At 42.7% G+C, this 21,268-nt stretch overlaps 1 protein-coding gene across 13 annotated transcripts in view; it reads left to right on the plus strand.

Moving 5' to 3' along the window:
* arvcfb (ARVCF delta catenin family member b) overlaps positions 1-21,268 on the plus strand; it is a 190,415-nt gene that overhangs the window by 137,898 nt on the left and 31,249 nt on the right. For 10 of the 13 annotated variants that reach the window (XM_047593063.1, XM_047593069.1, XM_047593065.1 and 7 more), the window contains 5 exons: positions 2,674-2,857; positions 9,921-10,038; positions 10,164-10,335; positions 12,753-12,770; positions 14,894-14,965. In XM_047593063.1, the coding sequence (XP_047449019.1) occupies positions 2,674-2,857; positions 9,921-10,038; positions 10,164-10,335; positions 12,753-12,770; positions 14,894-14,965 (564 nt within the window). The remainder of the gene's footprint in view (positions 1-2,673; positions 2,858-9,920; positions 10,039-10,163; positions 10,336-12,752; positions 12,771-14,893; positions 14,966-21,268) is intronic. The other 3 variants (XM_047593064.1, XM_047593074.1, XM_047593067.1) reach the window with 2 other exon arrangements.

Genomic DNA, 21,268 nt, shown 5'->3' on the forward strand with positions numbered 1-21,268 from the left:
TGTTTGTGTAATGGGTTATGTGTGTTAGTTAGTTAGTTAGTTAGCATTTAGTTTACTTAGCAAGTACGAGAAAGAGTTGCATTGAACGATACTTTCTCCTTTTACCTATTATTTTCCATCTTAAGTACTTAAACACTCACATAAAGAGGACATGTCTGAGTGCATTAGAATAGTCAGTAAATATGTTACAACTTTTAAGGTCCCTGCAAACAGATGTACTTAGGCCTCACACTTATGATTTGTGTGAGAACGCCTCACCAGTCTTACACATGTAATAACTTCGCAGTCAGATACTGGTAGCCTGGTGGTCTAGAGGAAGTCAGTCTAGTCACCAGCTGCATCAACAGAGGGACTGTAGGGAACACAGTTGTTGTAGAGCTGCGCTTGAGAGGGAGTAAAGTGCTAAAGTTAGTGAATTAAAAAGATTGAACATCACAATTACACAGCGTGGATCAGTATATATAATGAGTTTTTGTTTAATTTATTGGAAAAGGAAACACATTTTCTCCACAAGGACTGCAGACATTATTAGCTGAGGCCTGTCTGTGGAGACATTTACATTTTTTTTCTCTGTGCACGGAGAGCATGATTTAATAGAGGAAACATTGACCGTGTGGAAAATGTACAGAAAAAGTTTAAAGGACAGGGCCAGGAAGTGTGACAGTTTTACTGCTCCGCTAATGGCCTGTTATTATAGAGCGAGAGGGAATCGCTCAAGGTGTGCAACAGCACGAGTTACTTTCATCCCGAACTTTTAATCCACCCACCACGCCGAGTGGACTGATTCATCTGGCATCGTGACTTGAAACAGTGACTTCTCACTCGAAAAAGCAATCACTAATAACGATTAGGCTGCCGGCGGCATGGACAGGACTAATGCCATTGTCAGACTGCAGTCAGGCGGTGCAGCGGAACCAAAGAGGAGTCACAACAAGAGAAGAAGAAAGAGAGGTGACTGCCATGAATTCTTGATATTGACTGACACTGTAGTTTGTCCTTACAAGAAAAACAAAAAACTAAACATGTCATGTACTTACATGTGGCAGCCCTAAAGTGAGTAAAGTGATGTTAGATTCAGGTGGCAATGGAAAATTGATTCTTGTTCTTCACAGTAATTATTTAGATTGCAGGCAATGTGACGCTGAAGTTTGGAACAAATTTTGATGTCAATAATGTGTTAAAGCCATGTTTTTACTCTTAAATCTCTATTGCCCGTCACCTCTGTGTGAGGTAGAGAGGACAGGTGCATGCTGGGTTTTCTGAAAGACACAACTAGAAGGTGGTGTCTGTGCTGCCAACACAGCGGGCTCCAGCAGCAGCAGCAGCAGTGGCTATGCTAATGGAGGCAATTAGGGTACTTTAAAGCCTTTACCTGATTACACTTTGCTTAAGAAATACCCAGCGGTACTCAGACACCCTCTGAATTTCTTTGGTAGTAAGAGTATTATAGTAATCCACTGATAGCTGTATGTACATCTATAAATACACGGCGAACAGGCACTTCATTGCACAAAATGACTTACACTTTATATAGACTTTGGATGAATAAATGGTTTTTAGTGACTGGAAATTAAATTGAAAATGGCTAAGTGTGCAAGCAGAAACCAAACGGAGAGATGAAGAGACTTGAAGGTTGGATTAATGAAAGTAAAAACTCAGAAAAACATCCAACATGGACTTAATGGATTCATGGAGTGTTTTTCTCTTTTTTCTTTTTTTTTTGGAGTTTGTTTTGTTTAGTTTGGTTTCCAAACCAGAGGCTGCTGCCTCGCTCCACAGCTTCCATGCGTCAGAGCGAAATATCAGACAAAACATCTGATGCTGATGCTTTAAGAGAGCCTCTTATTTTCGCGGCGCTGGCTGCCTGGCGATGCTGCCAAATTTCCCCCCTCCTCTCTACTTTGTTTGCCTGCCTCTCTTTTGTAAATCCTCAGGATGCGCATAGCCAGCTCAGTTTAGTTTATCTTATTTATTTTTTTTCTCAGAAGTATAAACGGGGCCGGCCGCTGCAGAGATGCGCAGACAACATAGAAAATGCCCGTTCTCCCGCTCGGATCATTAGGGAGAGAGTGGTGCTCGGAGTTCATCTGTGTCGCTGTTTGCACGGACAGAACAGCCGATGTGTTTCTTTTACGCACAGTGTGGAGTATTAATGCATGAAGGTCCGAGTGCTTCGCCACACCTGCAGCGCCAGCAGTCGCACATTATATGCATAACCTCAATATCACTGTGGAAATGTTACAAGAAAGTCATCAAACTATCCCAGTGAAACAGCTGCTATAAACCCTGTATTGATTACACCACAGTGGTGGTCAGCTAAACTCTCATGGGAGCATGATAAAAGCATTACATAGATTTTTTAATAAAGTGCAGCTGATATCATGACCGACTACTCAATATCCTCTATTATTTTACTAATATGTGCTTTTATTGCCAATCTAATTATGCTTTTGATTGCAGACTCAAAGTCACCTCTCATTCTCTCATGTGTCCAGGTTATTTCCTGAATCACTCCACCTCTTCTTTCATTTCTCTTTCACTACACATATACGTCCCGTCTCCTTCCTGGTTCATCCTCAGTTAGTCATCCTCCTAATCCTCTCTCTCAAACTGCTTCTTCCCTCTTATCACCGTCCTCCTAATGCGGCTCTTATTTTTCTCTCCCTCCGGCAGGAACCCTGTGGAATCTGTCGTCCTATGAACCCTTGAAAATGGTGATCATCAACCACGGCCTGCAGACCATGACCAATGAGGTCATAATCCCCCACTCGGGCTGGGAGCACGAGCCCAACGAGGACTCAAAGCCGCGCGACGCCGAGTGGACCACCGTCTTTAAGAACACTTCAGGTTGCCTCAGGTAGGCCTCGCTCCAGACCGGACTCACGCACACCTCGAGTCACTACTTTCCTCTCCAGTTTCAAGCACATTATCTAGATTTGTTTTTACGGTGCAGATGAATTCACTCGTTACATATTTCCGTGTGTGTTACAGGCAGGACATTAAGCAGTTAAATATGTTTTAGGGAAAGATATCCGAAAACAGATTTTCTGTTGTACAAGCTTTTGCCTTTAATAGCCAAGCAGATTAACTGGGTAGCTGAATAAATCACTGTCAGACTTAGCACTGATGTAGTCCGAATCAGAATCAGCTTTAGTGTTGTGTTTGCTCACCCGTGCAAGGGGTGCGTTTAGGTATTTGTGCCAATAAACACAAGTAAGAACAATACCAAGAAGAAGTAGTCTTTTTTTTTTTTTTTTTTAAATAGAATTTAATTAGTTGCATCCCCACTCTGACTTTCACCTTGGTTATTAAAAGAAAAAATAAAGAATCTGCAATTCATATGAGAAATAAAACTCCCATCTTGAAATGTTCAATTTAAAAATGTCACCGTGGTAACTGCTGGCTCATTTTAATTAAACCGATGAAAGCCTGCAATATGAAGTTCAAGCTTCTAAACAAAACCGGCTTTAATATAAGGAAGGATGCAGATTGACATTTGGTAAAAGTGTGGAGCCAGATGGCAGATTTATTAAAGTGGACACCTTTCAGTGACCATCCTAGGTTTTATTGACTGGTAGCTTAACATATCTGGGGTCTTTAATGGCAAGAACAAAAGATACCAGCTGCAGAAGGAGACAGGTGTGACGTCTATGAGACTGTGAGTCGGGGTCAGATTTAAGCTCTTTAGGCACTAAAGTCCTTTTATGATACAGCAGATGCCGGATTCCTCCTGGATCTGACAGTATGTAAAGCACTGTATGTTTGATGTCTGTCTGTAGTGGGATTAAATGACTTAGATCTGTGACTTCAGGACATTTGACCTCATACACTGTGTTATCCCAACAGAAGAGGTTGATCTAATATAAATATATTTTTTATTTTGGGTATATTTTTGTCTGCTGTTCACTCTAATAAATCTTTTTTTCTTATCACAACAGCCTGATGACTCGGACCAATAGCTGAGCATTAGCTGCAAACTAAAATTACACTCAATTGAGGTTAGACTCGAGATTGTTACGGCTGACTGAAGTTAAATGAAGCCTGCAGTGCAAACTGGTGAAGCGCGCCACGTTTGTTTTGTATCTTTTTTTTTGTGTGTGTGTGTTTGTGAGAAAACCAGCAAATCTTAGCCTGAAACAGCAGCGGCTGAGTCACACTGTGCTTTGACTGCAGCGGAAACCGTGACTTCTGTTATTTCCACGTCGACACGCTTCCCCGTACTGACTCACGCGGCCGTTCTGCCGACCCTTTCTGGGCCATTTGTTTTAAAAATGGAGGTCTGCGTTGGATTTCCCGCGTGCACACACCGTTGGAGCCTTGATGCTCTTCATGAACCGATTCCACTGCTTGGAAAAGGCCTGCAAGAAGTTTGTTTGGCTTGAAACTCTCGGCCAGCAGGAAACTGCTGCCTAACTCAAAATTCGCACTCGTTCACCCACCTCCACCCGCCGTACACGTGTGTTTCTTCCTCCTGCCTGGACCCCTTAGTGAGGGGCTGACTAAACACACACATGGCAGGTTTAGTAATTAAAGGGCTCCATTTAAGTGAGCATTGACATCTTCAGTGAAAAATATTACTTTCCCTCACAGCCACTCTTCCCAGTGGATGTCTGTTGACATTTTGTCGACCGAATGATCCGATGATTAATTCAACAAATTGAAAAATGGAAGATTAATTGTTAATATTATAAAAAACCATTAGTCACTGCTCTTTGCTCTAACATTTAAAAGCTTCACTTTTTCCTAATGATGCGCTCTGCCTGGAGACAGCATCAGCCGAATACCTAATAGTCAAGCTGCATCCACGCTCTACGGTCTCAAAACCTGCGCAGCCTTAGTGAGGCATCCCCTCTGCTGCTGCCTTTTAAATGCCGTTATCAGCTAAGGATGACAGCTTGAGTTCAGCGGCCTCGAGTTCCTGTTATTAACTTCTGAGCTGTTTCCCCTTTATTCTACTGTCGCTGCTAAAACCGTCACTTGGTCTCCAGCTCCGAGTGACAGTCTGTAGTAAAGTGCGAAAGACGGAGTGGGTATGTGGGTTATCGCGTCTCACGCCTCGCTGTTTTTTGTCTTCCTGGGCTGTCCGAGCCCGTCTCGACTGTAATCTAGACGTCCTCCCGCGCTGCTGTTTGACATTCACAACAACATAATATTCAAATGTGGTGCAGACAAAAAAACAAAAAAAAATAAGTACCAGAATATATTTCACACATGATTACGCTGCATTAGATGGTTTGTCACCTAGTTTTCTCAGACAGGAAATGTGGATGCTGGCTTGTAATTTTAGAGCATTTTCTGTCGAGCTGAAGAGAAGCGTTAGCAGACTAAGAGGGAATAAGTGAAATCACTAAAGATATGGCTCATAAAAGTCATAGAGACGTCATGGAGTTTAACATCTGGCTGCTGCTGTGTTTACTGCCTGCTGTTTCTCATTCCCTATCTCATGATTCCATTCATTATCTGTCACGCTATCTTTGATTTGTGTGTCTATATCGTATATTAGACTCCAGACAAAGTGTTTTTACACCTTATCGCCCTTGTTGCTACTTATCTCATTTTCCTCACATATCACAGTATCCTGCCGTCTCCCTCACTCCTTTGACCCTCGATGCGGGCCCTGCTGACGAGAATGTGTATCCATGGCAACTGCAACTAAGCCCATCAGTTGCCTAGACGCGGGGTTTGTGCACTGGGGAGAAGTGCTGATGCCAGGGAGAATCTGTTTACTCACGCCAGCAGAGACGCTGCTTACACCTCAATAAAGCCCGGAATAGTTTTATTACAACGGCCTCCTCTGTTGATGGGGACGTGCTTATTTCCAGTGTTTACACTGTGGGCTTATGGGAAAGGAAACGTCCTGTGTGCCTGTGTGTACGTACGAATACACTATGCATTTTAGCACTTAAAACGTAGAGGTTGTAGATACAAAATAAGACTTGGACACACCAGACTAAGATCAAAGAACTACCTCTAACGAAGACAGATGGTTACTCCCCTCATGCGGGCTTGAACACACCACAGCAGCAGGCAGCAGCTCCCTGTATTCTATCACACAGAGCTGCCCTATCCTAAATATGGGCTGATCAGCCGGTTTTGATTTGTTTTTCACGCCGGACAATAATGTCGTTGAGAAAATATTTGTGTACTTGAATGGTCAGATTAGGTGGAGAAGGAAAGCGAGAAGAGCCTGCTGTGTGCGTTGTTTGCCTTCTTTGTCGCTCCCTTTGTCTTGTTGTGTTGTGTGTCTTGTTAAGCTGATCAGCCAAACGGGCTGCGCCATCTCACCCGATGCACCGCCGCTGATTCCACGTTCTCAATCGGCTTAAAAGGCGCCAACGGGGGTCCAGCTAGAGCCAAAACTAGGGCCACGGACCCCCATCGATGGCTGAACATCAGTTTAAGCAATATTACCGTTGAGAGTAATATTTCAATTACACAACAATTACCAACAAACTAAAGCGTATAATTAAATATATATTCATGTTGATGGACATTTTGCTCTCAAAATTTAAAGTTTTTTGGGAGTGTGACTCCCGTTTCCATGGAAATAAATGGGGTCTGGCTAATACCTGGAACACAGTCAGTAACGTCAGTAGACTGAGACCACCAAATAAATCGAAATTAACAACAAACCGATCCATTTTGTAGCGTATTTTTTAGCCGTTTCCTGCTCCAGCTCCGACAGTTACAGTGTTGCCATGGAGATGGATACAATGTTGCCACAGACTTGGCGGAGCAATATTTTTAGTGATGAGTCAGCCGTGCTGTAATGCCGATTTGAGCACGTTCTAAATGTCTTATTGACCAATGAGATTGCTTGGTCAGAACTACTTGTTGTATAATCGGTGTTTAAGAACATTTAAGATTTTGCACATAAAACTCATGCTCATCTTCAACTTGGATTTCCTCGGCAATACAGACTAATGTGATTTTTTTCTTTTTTTTCCACATTATTGTGTGATAACTGTCTAATGATAAAATACAGTATATAAGAGTAAAACTTTTTGTCTCCACTGAGTACTTCTACTTCAAATTAGAATTCTTTGATGTAAATAAGGATGTGAATACTTCCCCCTGCTGATTACCTCACTTGCAGTCCCAAAGTCTCAGAGTCAGACTTGTCATTTTTATTTGACAAGAGATTCATTTATTTTTTATTTTTGTACTACTAATAACTTAAACCAAAGGGAATCATGGCTTTGCTCCCACACTTCTAAATTGCACGTCTCAGATTTTTGCTCAGCTGCCTCAGATAAGTCTTGCTTTGCCCCGACTGACAGACGTTGACAGAATTAGAACTTTAAAGATGGTAAATGATGAAACCGGATGACGAGGCGTGTTTCTATCACCCTAAATCTGCTGATGACACAGACGGATTCCACATTCAACGCGCAGTCTTCTCTTTCTTTGCTCTGACTTTATGTGAAGAATCTGAACAAGCATTAGATAAGAAGCTAAATCAATACCCTGAATTCTGAAGTGGGATCAGGATCGATAAACCTTAAAGCGCGCCCTGAGCGTGTGCCAGAGTACACATATGGCCGTGCAGTGCTGCGGCTGACCTTGCACGGCGACAGCAGAGGTCAGACGTGTCTCCATCCATCTCCATCAGTCTTCTCCAGTCTACTCCTCCCAGCTGCTCTATTGTCCTCTGATGGCCACATGACTCTGAATGACCTTCACGCCCATTTTTCATCTGATAAAGCGACACACACCACGGACACATTCAGACGGCAGTGACGGCTGAAAGGCTCCGGGTGACCTTTGCAATCACACCCGCTTATTCAGAGACCAGATAATGGAGCAAATTTTGTAAAGATTTCTCCAAACAATCATTTCAGGAATGTAACCTTGGCGTCTTGTGAACCACAAACTCAAAAACTCAAAAAAGCACATCTCCTTAGGTGAGGACTAACTGAGCAGTAGCAGTCAGCAGTCAATAGACCCTTGGTTTCCCTTGTTTCTTCTGGATCTTTAGAAAGAAGATAAAAAGGCTTTAAATCTGTTGAAATATGCAATATTACACATTGAGTTGGGAAATCAGGTTCATCCCACAGGTATTCTTCAGCCACTAATCCTGATCTCATCCAGATAAAAAAGTAGTAAGAGCGAATTCAAAGAAGCAGACGGCAACATGCCAGGTCAGCAATCACTGGAACCACACTAACATCACACCTCTAGATGGCCTGTCCAGAGACGACAGCAGCTTCCTTCACCGTCTTCTACTGACAGATGAGTCGACTATAAACCTCACGCAAGACAACTGCTCCCTGAAAGACTGCTGGAAATGAAACAGCTGACAATAAAACCGTTGTGTCTGCCTGCCCCCAGACTCACTCCTGTCAAATAAATCCAAGGCGGGCGCGCCTTTGGATCTGTTTACAGGGGAGGTGGGGACGTTTCGTTGATGGTTAGGGATGGGTGGGTTTTATTTATGAGTGAGTCCAGATGACCGGTGCTGTCTGTCTGCCGTCTACCCAAAGTTTTAATTAGCGCCTTGGACGAGGGTTGAGCGGTGACCAAGACGAGAGCAAGCACTAAGACAGGTGTGAGGTTTGTATGAATGACAAAGGCATTTGTGCACGTTTAAAGTTATGTTGAGTTCTATGTACATGAACAGGTGACAAGGTTGATATCCATTCGTGCCAGTTAATTATTAGTCGTCACTATGTGGCTTTGCTGGTGTGTCCTTGGTTATTAAATTGAAACAGTCACACATGTACCAGTGTTGGATGTCGTCCTTGTTTCAGTCCACACAGCACTAAAAAGCACTTCAGTTCTGCTTACCTCCGCAAGGCTGCCACTCTTTCATAGGACTAACTGGGGGTCGGCTAATGGGATTATGTGGGTTGGAAGCCCTCATAAATGAAGTCCCTGGTGAGGAGTGGGGAGCCCCAGCTATCCCTTAACCCTCTTTAAAGCCTGGCCTGTCACACTCAGTCAGACAGCCACACTAAGATTGCACCAGCTCTGCTGCTGTGCTCACAGGAGCTGCGCTCAGGGCGCTGGCTGATGTAACAGGGATGGCATTTCCTTTTGTACCAGAAATGAAATTTATATTCATCATTTTTTAAAGATTATTCTTAAAGCCACCTGGCTTTATTACATTGTACTTTTGAGGCAGACAGGGGGAGGATCAAGGCCGTGGGTCACACGCGGACACAGAAAAACATAGGTCTCCTATTTGGACAATCATACATGGTTTCCGAAAAAGAAACTATACCTTATTTAGCTGTTTACTTAGCTATAGGTGTACTTTTGATGAACTTTTATTCCTAACTATACGGAGACATTTTCTTGTGTCTAGTTGTTGTGGTAGTACAAGTATTAGTCATAGCAATAATACTATTCGTAATAATTGGAGGATTTCGGAGGGTAACTGTAGTTTACTGTGGTCTCACCACAGCTGGAGTGGCTTTTCTGTCCTGATGACAGATTTGTTTAGATTACAGATATTTTACAGTCATCTTTTAAAATATCTAAATGTAGAATTAGACACAACATATTGACTGATACTACTGTTCGCCTTCAAAGTACAAATTGCTCAGATCTTTGTGTGATATGAAGTATATAATTAGATAGAGAGATACTTTATTTATCTCAAGGGAAATTTTGTGTCCAGTAGTTTCATCATATAGAAAAGGACATGAAAGAAGTTTTATATACTTATGTATTTATACGTCTGAACAAGCTTTAAATAATTCCAGTCATGTCTCTGTCTAATAAACCATATCAAACTTACTAACAGCAGTTTTTGGGCTCCTCTTTAAAATCAGCTTGAAGAAGGATTAATAAAGATTTGTGACATACTGAATCATATTTTATTTCCTCAGCTGTTACTCTTTGCAGGTGATCGTGTTGTTCTACTTTTCTGTTCCTCCTTCTCTATGCTCATCGCACTCTTGCATTTGCCCCCATAGAAACGTGAGCTCAGATGGGGCAGAGGCTCGGCGCAGACTGAGGGAATGTGAGGGACTGGTGGACGCCCTGCTGCACGCTCTTCAGTCAGCCGTCGGGAAGAAGGACATGGACAACAAGGTAGGCCAACATCTGGCTCTCCCACAGATACTGGAGTTACTTGTGTGTATGCTAAGTGATGAGGTCCAACCTGAACGTACCATGTGTAAGTAGTTGACAGTATCCATGCCTCTGTTTTCTCCTAGTCTGTGGAGAACTGTGTTTGTATTATGAGAAACCTTTCCTACCACGTCCACAAAGAGGTCCCGGGGGCCGAAAAGTTCCAGGACCCATCAACGCTGCAGGCCCCTGGATCAGCGGGAACACAGAGGAAGAAGAGGGATGACGCCGGCTGCTTCGGAGGCAAGAAGGCGAAAGGTGAGAAAATCGTAATCAACCAGAATCATGAATTAGAATAATTCTGCCAAAACGATTATTAAGTCTCATTTTTCATGAAAACAGAAAGCAGAGACAAGTTATTCAAACAGTTCTCTTTTGTTTTGCGCTCACTTCTACTTAGCTGTTTCCGTTAATAGCTCTGCGTGTGCTCTGGGCTCACATATTACAAAGCATTTAACAAATGCGTGTCACATTTAAAGAGGCGATAGACAGGTAGGATTTATGAATGAATGGAGCGCCAATATAGAGTTTTCAGTTTTAACATAAAAAATAGAGAAATAAGACATAAGATAAGATGTACATATTTAAGATTTGGTTGTGGAAATCCGAGTCAAAGACAGGTAAGAGTAAGAGATATCCGTAACCCTGTACATCAAAGTTTGTATATAAACCTGAATAAATTGAAACAGTAGAAACATTATGTGGGATATCAGAAGAGTGGAAACAGATAATATTAACCTGGGTGTATAGGCTTTAGTTAAGATGTGCAACATCTGACATCAAAGATACTGCCAATGATCTAAACCACAGGTCTTAAACAGGGGGTCCGCAACCCCTAGGGAGTCCGCAGAGGTACTGTAGAGGGGTTGCAAAGTCTATGGTTGATTAGAATTTATTTATTTTTTTTAAATTTTCCCCACAAATTTAAATTTCTTTAAAGATACATTAACATGATTCAAACATATTTTAGTTAAAGGATACTTTAATAGTGAATGCAAAATGATAATAATAATGCATATTTATAAATAGCACTAAGCCGAGTTTAATACAGAACACATGTAGTAGGTGGGGGGCCCCTACTTAATCTCCCCATCAGTTTGGAGTCCTTGGCCTGACAACGTTGAAGACCCCTTATCTAAACTCTTCTTTACTTGTTACTACACATCATCATCGTCATCGTCCCTGTTTACCTTCTAGAAATCTTCAATAAATACACACGAAAACACCAACTCAGTTAAACAACAGAATCAAGGCCGTTGGTTTTTCTGAATTGTTAGCAGATTACAACAAACTCTGGCAAAGACAAAATAATTCACAGTAGTTGCTTTTGTTAGAGCACAAGGACTCATTTAGTCTTTACACAGCGAATTTCAGCTCCGGTAGAAGACCGAGATAATGATTGATATCTATCACGGCGCCGTCTGCCGCATCAGGAGGTTTTATTTCTTATTGACTCTGGATAACAGATGCGCCACGTACGCACTTGTTGTCAGAGACGCCTTAATCAGCGTTCTCCTGGGTCGCTGGTTAAATGGCACCGTTATCTGCCTGCTGCACGACAATAATGGCTGCCATTAATCAGTCAGCCAATGAGGTGTGACTGCCAGACACTGACCCCCATCTTCAAACGACTCTTCGGAGAATCCCACCAGTTCAGGGGTCAGGACAACACGGGGCGAACACGTATACAGATTTATGAAGAATCCAATTAACCACGTGGACACTTTCACACTTGAACACCCAAACACACACGCCGAACAATGAGATGCGTTTTGCCGCTGCAGACCCTGAAGGTGTTCTCTGAGAAAACATGCTCAGGATCACAAACATTAAATGCAGCTATAAAGGATTATGGAGGCGGGTAGTTAAGCCGCACTGTCGGCAATAAGCTTGATAATTTGTTACCTTAAGTAGACTAAGTTTGCCGTCCTCTCTTCAATACCACATTCGGTGCAAAATATACCATTATGACGAGCGCGCGCTCGGCTGCTCCGACTTTGTTTCAGCTAATGAGGGCTCTGATTCTTGGCTGGTATTTCTATCTCTCTGAGCACATTCTTCCCACGCAGAGATTTTAATGAAGCACTTATACAAATGCTGGCAGGTAGTGCTGTTTTATATGTATATGTCTATGACTTTCTTGCCTGCCTTCCCATCCGACCGTGAAAGCTGACACCTTTCTTTCTCAGCCTTTTCCCGTCTCCCCATTTCAGTCTTTCCAGCCTGAACATCTTCCTTTATGTTTTCACACTTTTTTCTCACCGTTTGACTGTTTCTTTTTCTCTCCCTCCCCACCACCACCCTTCTCTCCCTCTTTCTCTCTCTTTCTCTGTGAAGCCGTTCCATTAATGCCAACTCTTTGAACGCGCTTCCCAGAAAACACCCGTGGACTTCTAATGGTTCTCTATCTGGCCCTTTTCTATCTCCAAAAAAAACCTCCTCCTTTCTCTTCTCCCATATTTTATCGTTCCTTCTGTCTTTTGCCTTTTTTCTTTCCCCTTCACTCCTTCACCTCCTCTGTGTTGTAAAAGATGACTGCTTTTTGTGGAAAAAAAAGAAAATTGTTATGCACAGCTTCTTGACACACGCACACGCGCCTTTTTCACCATGCCTCTTCTCTCTTCTCCCTGCTTTGTGTTTTTTGGCATTGCTGCTGCTTCCTTGGCTAACTATAGAGGAATGGTTTAATCAAGGTGAGTGCCCCCTCTCATCCCTTCTCACTTCAACTCTCCTCCATCCTCCCCCTCTTCCTCCACCTCCTCCTCCCCCTCCCCTTCCTTCCCATCCTGGCTGTAGAATATAGTACGAAGTAGTTTTGGGTGTCCTCCAGAAACCCGAGAAAGTTCCAAGGACTTCAGAAAATCGGGGCGTATCATTCATTCCATATACATTCCCTCTCCATCCCTACCGACCGTAGAACTGAATATTATAGACTCCGCCCGTCCCAGACTCCTCAGTTTGATATAGGTAGTTTTTCGTTGGCCATCTAAAGTAGGTGACAGGTAAAGGGAGTGCTTGAGAAAACTGGTAAGTCTGTCCGTTTCTGTCAGGTTGTCAAGCAGAGTTTGACTAATCAAATGAATCAAGCATGCAGTGAGGAAAATCAAAAGCAGTCTCCAAATTTATCTGAGATTTCCGGACCACCTTGATTCCAGCAGCTAGGACGCGGCTAACTGGATCCAAATTGTAGCCTTAAGCGTAAATGTCAAGCTCTGCTGCAGACCCTGTTCTCTGTGTGTGTCTTTGCCTGATTGTGTGTGTGTGTTTATCAAAACTTCAGATCACGTCTGTTATTCAAACTACAACAGATTTGTATTACATCTGCCAAGAAATTGTACCGTGATTAGTTATTTGTTTGTGCCTGACGAAATTTGGTCGAGTCCTTTTGTGCCGGGTTTTCCAGTGTTATATATCCAGGAAATAGCTGTTTATATAATCTGCTTGTGTATTAGCCATGGAGCTAATGTGAGAACGTTTAGTTTAGTTTATGAGAACAAATGGAAGCATGGGAAGCAGCCATCCCTCACAGTTTTTAAAGGTACGCACACTAACATCTGTTCGCCCTGCTTTTTAATTTAAGCATTCTTTTATCCTTTAATTCTTTGAAAGTATCCCAAAATCTATTCCTTTGAGACACGTTCAGACAGCATTGTTGTTTTTTGGGGGGTTTTATTTGCCACAGTTTTAATTGCATCGTACCAACAATCTGCACTGTGTGTTGTGCGTTAATGTGATGTTGGAAACAAATGGGTTCGGAATTTGAGAAAAATTCACTTGAGCAAGAGCTCCAGATGTTTTAAGTTCAAAATTTCAGTTCAATTTCAGTCCAAAATATTTCGTTTTGTTTTTCTACGAGCAATAACCCCCATGGCAGACATGACTGCATTAAAAAAAAAAAACAACTGCTGCTGATATCTCTAAGTAGCATTTGATCTAGTGATAAAGCTACCCATTGTGCACCAATTCAACATTTGCAGATTCATATTACAAAATGTTCCTCCAAGTAAGAAATAAGTAAATAAGTAAACACAAAAGCATTTCCTCAAAATAAATTTTTGTGCCATCTTTCCTGGGTGTTGGACATGGAAGTGTATGAGCTTGTTTCCTGAAAGGAAAGAGCATGTCATAACTTCTGTTCATCCCAACCCTAACTGGCCATTCTGCCTCTGTGTCTCTGCATGTGGCCGTTAACTGGCTGGGCGGCAATCATCACATCCCTCTTACTCCATTTCCCATCTGCCACTGCGTTACTCAAGGTGTTAAGCAGCTCAGGAAACACTGCCGTTACGTCTGTAAACTTCACGGATTTCATTCGGATAAGAAAGTGTAGAGAAGTTGTGTGTATTTTCATGCGGTGGTGTGTGATTTTTTTTGTTCGTGGGATGTATACCAATTCACATCATACGCAACATAAAAAACCGTGTGAAATCTGAATTTATGTTTGTACATGTCATGCTTCTAAGCTCTTTGTATGTATGTGAACATTTCCGTTTTGTTGTGGGTGGGACCGATATGTTCATTTACCGGTGAACTTTTGTATAAAAAAAAAAAAAAAAAAAAAAAACTCATTGTTATTTTGTACGTTTAAATCTGCCTCCCTGTGAGCAGCTCATAGCCCAACCTTGAAAATTTTTCATTGGTGGGTTTTTTCCTGAAAGGCTCATTTATCTTGAGAAAATACATATCTGACAGCCCAACACACTGATATCACCCTTCCAAGCCCGTATCGGTCCAGCCCCTAGTGTGTGTGACAGTGTCCTTTGTAATCCATGTGTCTGACGCTGACGCTGTCTGTCCTCCTCTCGTCTCCATCCAGGCAGAAAAAACGGTGAGAATGACAAAAACTACGACACTTTGGATCTGCCCAAGCGCACGGAGCCGACGAAAGGTAAAGTCCTCGTCTGTCAAGCGCAACATCCCCGAGCTAACACTGAGCCTCGAGGTCGCTCCTCGTCTGGATGCTTTGGCTGGAGGCAGGCAGGTCCGGTGTGTTGGTCAACAGTAGCGTGGGAGGCCTTTGACAGAGAAAGAGGCAGTCTGTTATTTTAGCTGTGTTTGATGGTTTTGTTGCCTCCAGTGAGGGAGTTGATTGTTGGCAGCTTGTGACATTGACAGTTCTGTAAGCCCTCTTTGTGTTAAATGCCGCAACAATGCACAAGGGCACAAGAGGCAATAAAAAGGCAGCCTGTTTTATTCTGAGCTCTACCAAGTTTGGAGCCAAAGAGCATGTTGAACTGTGCCGTGCTATAATTTGTTGGTGTCTACTCAACCTCTTCTGTCACGGTAATTTAATGTAAAAAAAAGTAATTAAATATCTGATTGCTCATGAAAGTCCTCTACAGATTTAAGGCAACGTTTCCAATTTTGAGTTTGTATAGTTATTTTTAACCAGAGTCTGTATTACTGCCAGGCTAATCTGGCTGCGTCCAAAGTTAACAAAAATCTGCGCATCATCACCTCTGAAGCTCACAACTTTACACACATAACAGAAGTCTGTCACCAGTTCACTGTTTCATGCGGGGTTATGTGCCGAACGGTTTGTTGGCTGCGGGCGCTCACTTCCTGGAGTCTCCCCTGGTTGCCTGGCAAGAAGAAATAGGACTCTCAAGAAATACTTTGGCACGTGAATCCTGCACAAAACAGCACACTGTCAGTTTTTACACCCCAGCTTTTTGTACAGTTTAAGCAAACTGCTGCAGATATACTGTGCTAATTGGGGAGCTTTAGAAATGCCGGCCAGTCTTCGCGCTACGTTAATGTAGCTAACCATGCCTTCAAATGAAAATGAACAACAGGGTTTATATACAGTAAACGTTCCGGAAATGTAATTGGCAAAATGATTGTAGATGCATTTAGCTGTGACTGTGATTGGAATCATTGCTTCATTATACAAATGTAAAACCCTATAAATGCACTATCGCCGTAAACAGCGCTTCCTTGTTGATTTGTTTTAACCACCACAGAAAGGTATAAATTGCCGCAGTGCTTCCCTGTACTTTCGGAGAGCCTAGAAGCAATACTCCGTGCTGCAGTTGAAATGTCTCCTCTCCTCCCCGCTCCTCCTCTTTTTTTAATGCACGGCGTGAATATGAACATGTCAAAGGTCGCATGGCAAACCAGAGTCGTGCTTTGTCCCCAAACTCTGTAATAACGTGTGACCGAATGCGTGTTTGTGCACTCGTTCCCTCTCTGCATTTGGATGTTTCGCCACTAACAGGCAGTTGTAACGCTCATAAAAGCAAATTAGCATGCAGCGCACGCATCCGGGATGCGAGCAGAATGTGTATTTGCTCGTGTGCGTGTGACTCAGTGTAACGCCTCACTCTGTGGGTAGGTATGCGCACGTGTGTGTTTGTGTGTGAGAGGGAGCGGCTGTCCATCTGACTAGCGGCGTCTATGGAATTTGACTGCACTTATACGACATGATGTGGTATTTACACTTCAGCACCTCCGTCAGTGTCTAGTGGCAGCCACTCAATGTCGGTATCGCTTCCTGTTTGACTGCTAATTAGCCACATTAACACGGCAAAGTGGGCTCTCATTAAACTAGATCACAATTAATTGCTGTGCTGTTCCAAGTTAAGCCGATTTTGCCTTTTTTCTTTCTCTTTTTTTCTTTTTTTTTATCACCCCTAAAGTAAAGGGAAGCAGATGAGCTCCAAGGATGGTAATTAATATTTTCCACTCGCTGGGTTTTCATGGGTAAAAGCCAAGCTGGCACGCTGCAACTGAGAATCTATAATAGTTACAATTGTGCTGTGATTACGTTGCACAATGTGGAAACAACACCCGTCGGAGTTTTGACTCCAAAGACGGCAATAATCGTTATAGGCCCAAATGTCATGCACAGTTGGAACGAACTCGTGGGCTCGCCTGGTAGAGAGCGGCTGGTATTTTCTCAGACAGCCGAATCACATTTGACGTTTATTATCTCGAAACACAGGCGGATAACAACAACAGAGATGCATGGGTAATAACCTTAATCAGTAAAGAAAAAAAAAAGAAAAAAAGAACACATTGACTTTTAAAAACAAATTTGTCACTTTCTCAATTTGGGAAACATCGGAGGTGAAAGCGTTAGTGGACCGTAGAATTCTCCTGGGAGCCTTGTTTGTTTATCTATGGAAATGTAGTGTTTGTGTGGCTCAGCACGTGCTCCTTCCCGGCCACAACCCCTGGTCGTCTGTGGAGAGTCTGCAGAGGGAGAGAAAGAGAGAGCAGCTCTCATTTGGTGGCGATGGCTGAGGAAGATATGGGAGATTACACGTGTATCCAGGTCCTGATCTGATGTCGGCCGGAGAGAGGCCGGTGCAGGGAGCAGCCCTGGACCTGGCAGTGGGCGACAATTAATCGTTTTGTTTGTATCTGTAGAGGGGAAGAAAGAGGAGGGAAGAGTCGGAACAAGGACTTAGGGCTGTATTTTTTCCTACTGACTGCAGTTTGTGATTGCATTCCTATTTGATGCATGTTCTGAGGGTTAGTAGACTAGTCTAGAGTTAGTCTAAAACTCCTTAAAGCTTTAGTCACAGTGTTTGTCCACTTAGGAGCAGCAACACTGTCTCATAACTGCTAACTGTTCCACTGTCTTCCCAAGCTCACTGGGACTTTATCTGTCTGCCATTCTATGTTTGTTAGATAGGACCCAAATTTCTAAATTTGTGTCACTGAAAACAGCCTGGTCTTTGCAAAAGCCAACGTGCACGTCCTAGTTGCAGTTCCAAGTATGTCAACTGGGCTGCAAACAGAGTCAGTCACCGTATACCCCTATGGTAAATTCCTCATTTTTTACAGCAGGAACAAAAGCTTTAATCTCTATAGCATGCGTCCTCTTTATGTGACAGGTGGTTTTCTAGTTGTCTGCCGTGGTGCCACCCGCCCGCCTCAGCTCGTAATAAGCCACCTGTCCACAGCTTAATCAGAGGGATTGTTGTGGACCACGACTGTAGATCAACATCAGTTTGGGTAAACGTCTTGTGCTCTTTATGTTTTTTAAGTTGCTCCTTAACCGTTTTTGTGTGTTTGTCTGTGTCAGGAGTGTCATTGCTATGGTGTGGGGGTGTCGTGTCTGGCATCCACATGAATGCCAGGTCAAAGTTTCTCGGCAGAAGTCACAACTGTCACACCGTGATCAGTGTCATGTACTTCTCCTGTGAGTGGTTTTAATGTTGTGGCTGTTGTGTGTATATTTTTTGTTGCAGTCAGTCCTTTTTTTGGATGTTGTAGCGTTGAACTGAGCTATTTTACCGCTGTAGTTGCACCAGAGCTCGGACCTGTTGCAGACTCATACATCATTAGAGGAGTCTGGAGTAAGTGGCGGTGCATTATTCATCCCATTCTGAACAGATCCAGACAAAGTGGGAAGGGAGCTGCAACAAAAGCAATTAAGGAGTGTGAAAAGACCCTTTTCATTAATGAGTGCGGCTGCCCCTGAGATGATGAAACATTTTCCCAGCAGTTAATTGAAAACACAGGGTTTACCTTCAGATGGGACAAAGGTCAGGGGACGGAAGGAGAAGGCGTGATCACTGGGTGTGTGCTTTAGTGCACTGCTTGCTTCCTTGTTTCGGAGGGTAAAGGAAAGAAACTCCAGTAAATAAAAACTCCCTTTTCTTCCTTCTTCCCAACGTTTTCCCCAGGATGTAGAAGAGGTTGAGCAAATGTCGAAGCAGTTGCTGTTTGTCCTGAGAGAAGTGACATCTCAAATGAATTAGCCTTTACCGTCACTGCGGCATGCATCTCTTACCTTGATCCTCCTGCATCTTTCTCTCTCCACTTTATCATGATGTCACAATGCAGGAAAGTAAAAGACATCTTCACTGAATAATGGCTGTGTTTTCAGTGAGCTCTAACATTCATACGAGTGCTCACATTCCAAAACTGAAGTGGGAGTTACTGGACCTTTGCAGTTGAGGGAGACAGACTGTGGGCTTTGTTCATCTACTTCCAGACACATTAGCTTGGTAAAGCGGTTTCAGATGTGTTTTGCACATTCTTTTATTCATTGTCTGTAATTAAGTAGCTCTTTTGCATGTGGCTTCAACCAAAAGTGCACACGAACACTGAAGCTAGTGCACTCAAGTGTCATGTCTATGCCACCGGTATGTTTTAGTATGTTTTTTCCTTAAGAAATAGCATGTTCAGTTGTTTTCACCCCACCACCGAAAACAATGAGCTCCAGTCGTCATTGGTTGAAGTTTTCAGAGAAACACAGCTGACCAGTCAAAGTAGTAGTTGTGGAACTATGCTCGCCAGATCCAGCTCACAAGTATGAATGCTTATGTTGGCTTAGACCACTCTTGCGGGGTAGGTCAGTTGCAGAAGTTTAAACCAAGCTTGGAAATAAAAAGTACTTTGCCATAGTTGTATTCAGCTGAATAACAAGAACACACACAAAATATGAGTGTTCAACCATTTAGCAAGAATGACTGCTAAGATGTACAATCAGTGACTCTAATCTGACCACAATTTTCCAGTAATAACAATGTGTTACTATTTCCAAACCAGTATTCACATTAAAGTTACATATCCAAGTTGCTGTGCGGTACTATTTTAACTATCTTATGTTTTTGTTTTCTTCTTCCGTCTCGGGAATTGATGTCATGTGTGCGACAAGTCCCGTTTTCAGCGTGAGGATAACTCGCAGTGACACAAATGTAAGTGGAGGGAGGAGAGAAATGAGCGTTTTCAAGCTGGTAATACCTAGTGGTTAGAGGCCCAGCTTGGAGGACCAAGGGTCAGAGGTTCGCCTCCCAGAAAAAAAAACTCTTTAAGAGCAAAACCATTTAGTTAGAATAGAATAGAAAAACCTTTATTTGCCGGTGCAGCTGCTGAATGTAGCTAATAAAGTCAATTGTAATCTAACTTAGTCATTTTTAAAATCAAGTAATCAGTAAAGTAACTAAGTTACTTTTTAAAGGAGTAATCAGTGATCACTAATTGGATTACCTTTTCAAGGTAACTGTGGCAACACTGTGTAGAATGCAGTACACAAATCAAACATCCCCCTTTCTTTACTATCCATTCAGCCACTTGTGTCTGTCCTGTCCATGCATGAAAAGTTGGACAGTATACATATTGTCACACAAGGCTCTATGACCAGGGTCAGTTCAGTTGAATTGAACTTAAGGGACTACAGCTAAACCACCGTCTTTGTGAAGCTATATCTGTACATCAACTAAACTGGGACTACCTTTTGCCTCTAGGCCAGCACTACTATGTTTTTACATGAGGAAGTAATTCAAGACTTTGTGGATGAACAATATTTCTTTTGGCAGAGCTTATTCCCACCATGATGAATCTTTATGTCAAACTTTTAGTTGTTCTTCGTACTTTCCAGTGAAGCTGTAAGATCCCAAGTGCATTATGCAGTTCTTATTAGTCATATCTGACAACAGGGGCAGTCTGACTAAGCAATAAAGGCATTGTGTCTGAAAAGCCTCAGTTCTTTCCATGTTTGCCCTTTTACGCTCTCTATTTCTCCGGCATCCTTGCTTACTAATTCTCATTTCTCTTGCTCACTGCCACTCCGGTGCACTCTCCATCTCTGGGAGATTTATTGTGCTCCCCTCGCCACATTGAGCAGTTGAGAAAACAGCAGCATTTACCAAGACGACAACTGTGTAACGCGTTTCGCTGCTTTGTCTTGCAAGCCAAGCATTTAATTTGTGGAAAGGTCTTAGCGTTGACAAACACTGGTGCGAGCTGTTATTCACTGCATGGTATAACCCTCTTTGATATCAACTCACTGGGGACGTGTATTCGTACTATAATGAACGCTGACTGTTGTGCTGTTGGAGTCAGCTCTGTCTCTGAGGCATCTCAGCTGTTGAAAACTCAGAGGCTCAGCCGAGTTAAGGGAAATGAAGCTACTCTTTCATTGTTTTTGTCTCGGCTTTTGTCACTCCGCACTGAGAACTGTTTTACTTAATGGCTCTGTGACGTGAATCTGATTCTTCTAATTATTTTTGCGATGTCCCTACAGCTTAGAAGTGGTAGTACCCAAAGGCTTGATGGACATCCACAATCATTTTTTTCAACATGAAGCACCTTTGTGTTTCTAGCCAAGGTCTGCTTCAGAGTTGCGCAGATCCAGTGGAGAGAGAAAATTTCTCTCCTGTTCTGCATCTACTTTACGGCAGCAATTAAAGCAGGACGCCATGAATAATTTACTCTTTCAAAAATACTAACCAGT

This window comes from Mugil cephalus, chromosome 8 (assembly GCF_022458985.1).
Source record: "Mugil cephalus isolate CIBA_MC_2020 chromosome 8, CIBA_Mcephalus_1.1, whole genome shotgun sequence".
Classification (NCBI taxonomy): Eukaryota; Metazoa; Chordata; class Actinopteri; order Mugiliformes; family Mugilidae; genus Mugil; species Mugil cephalus.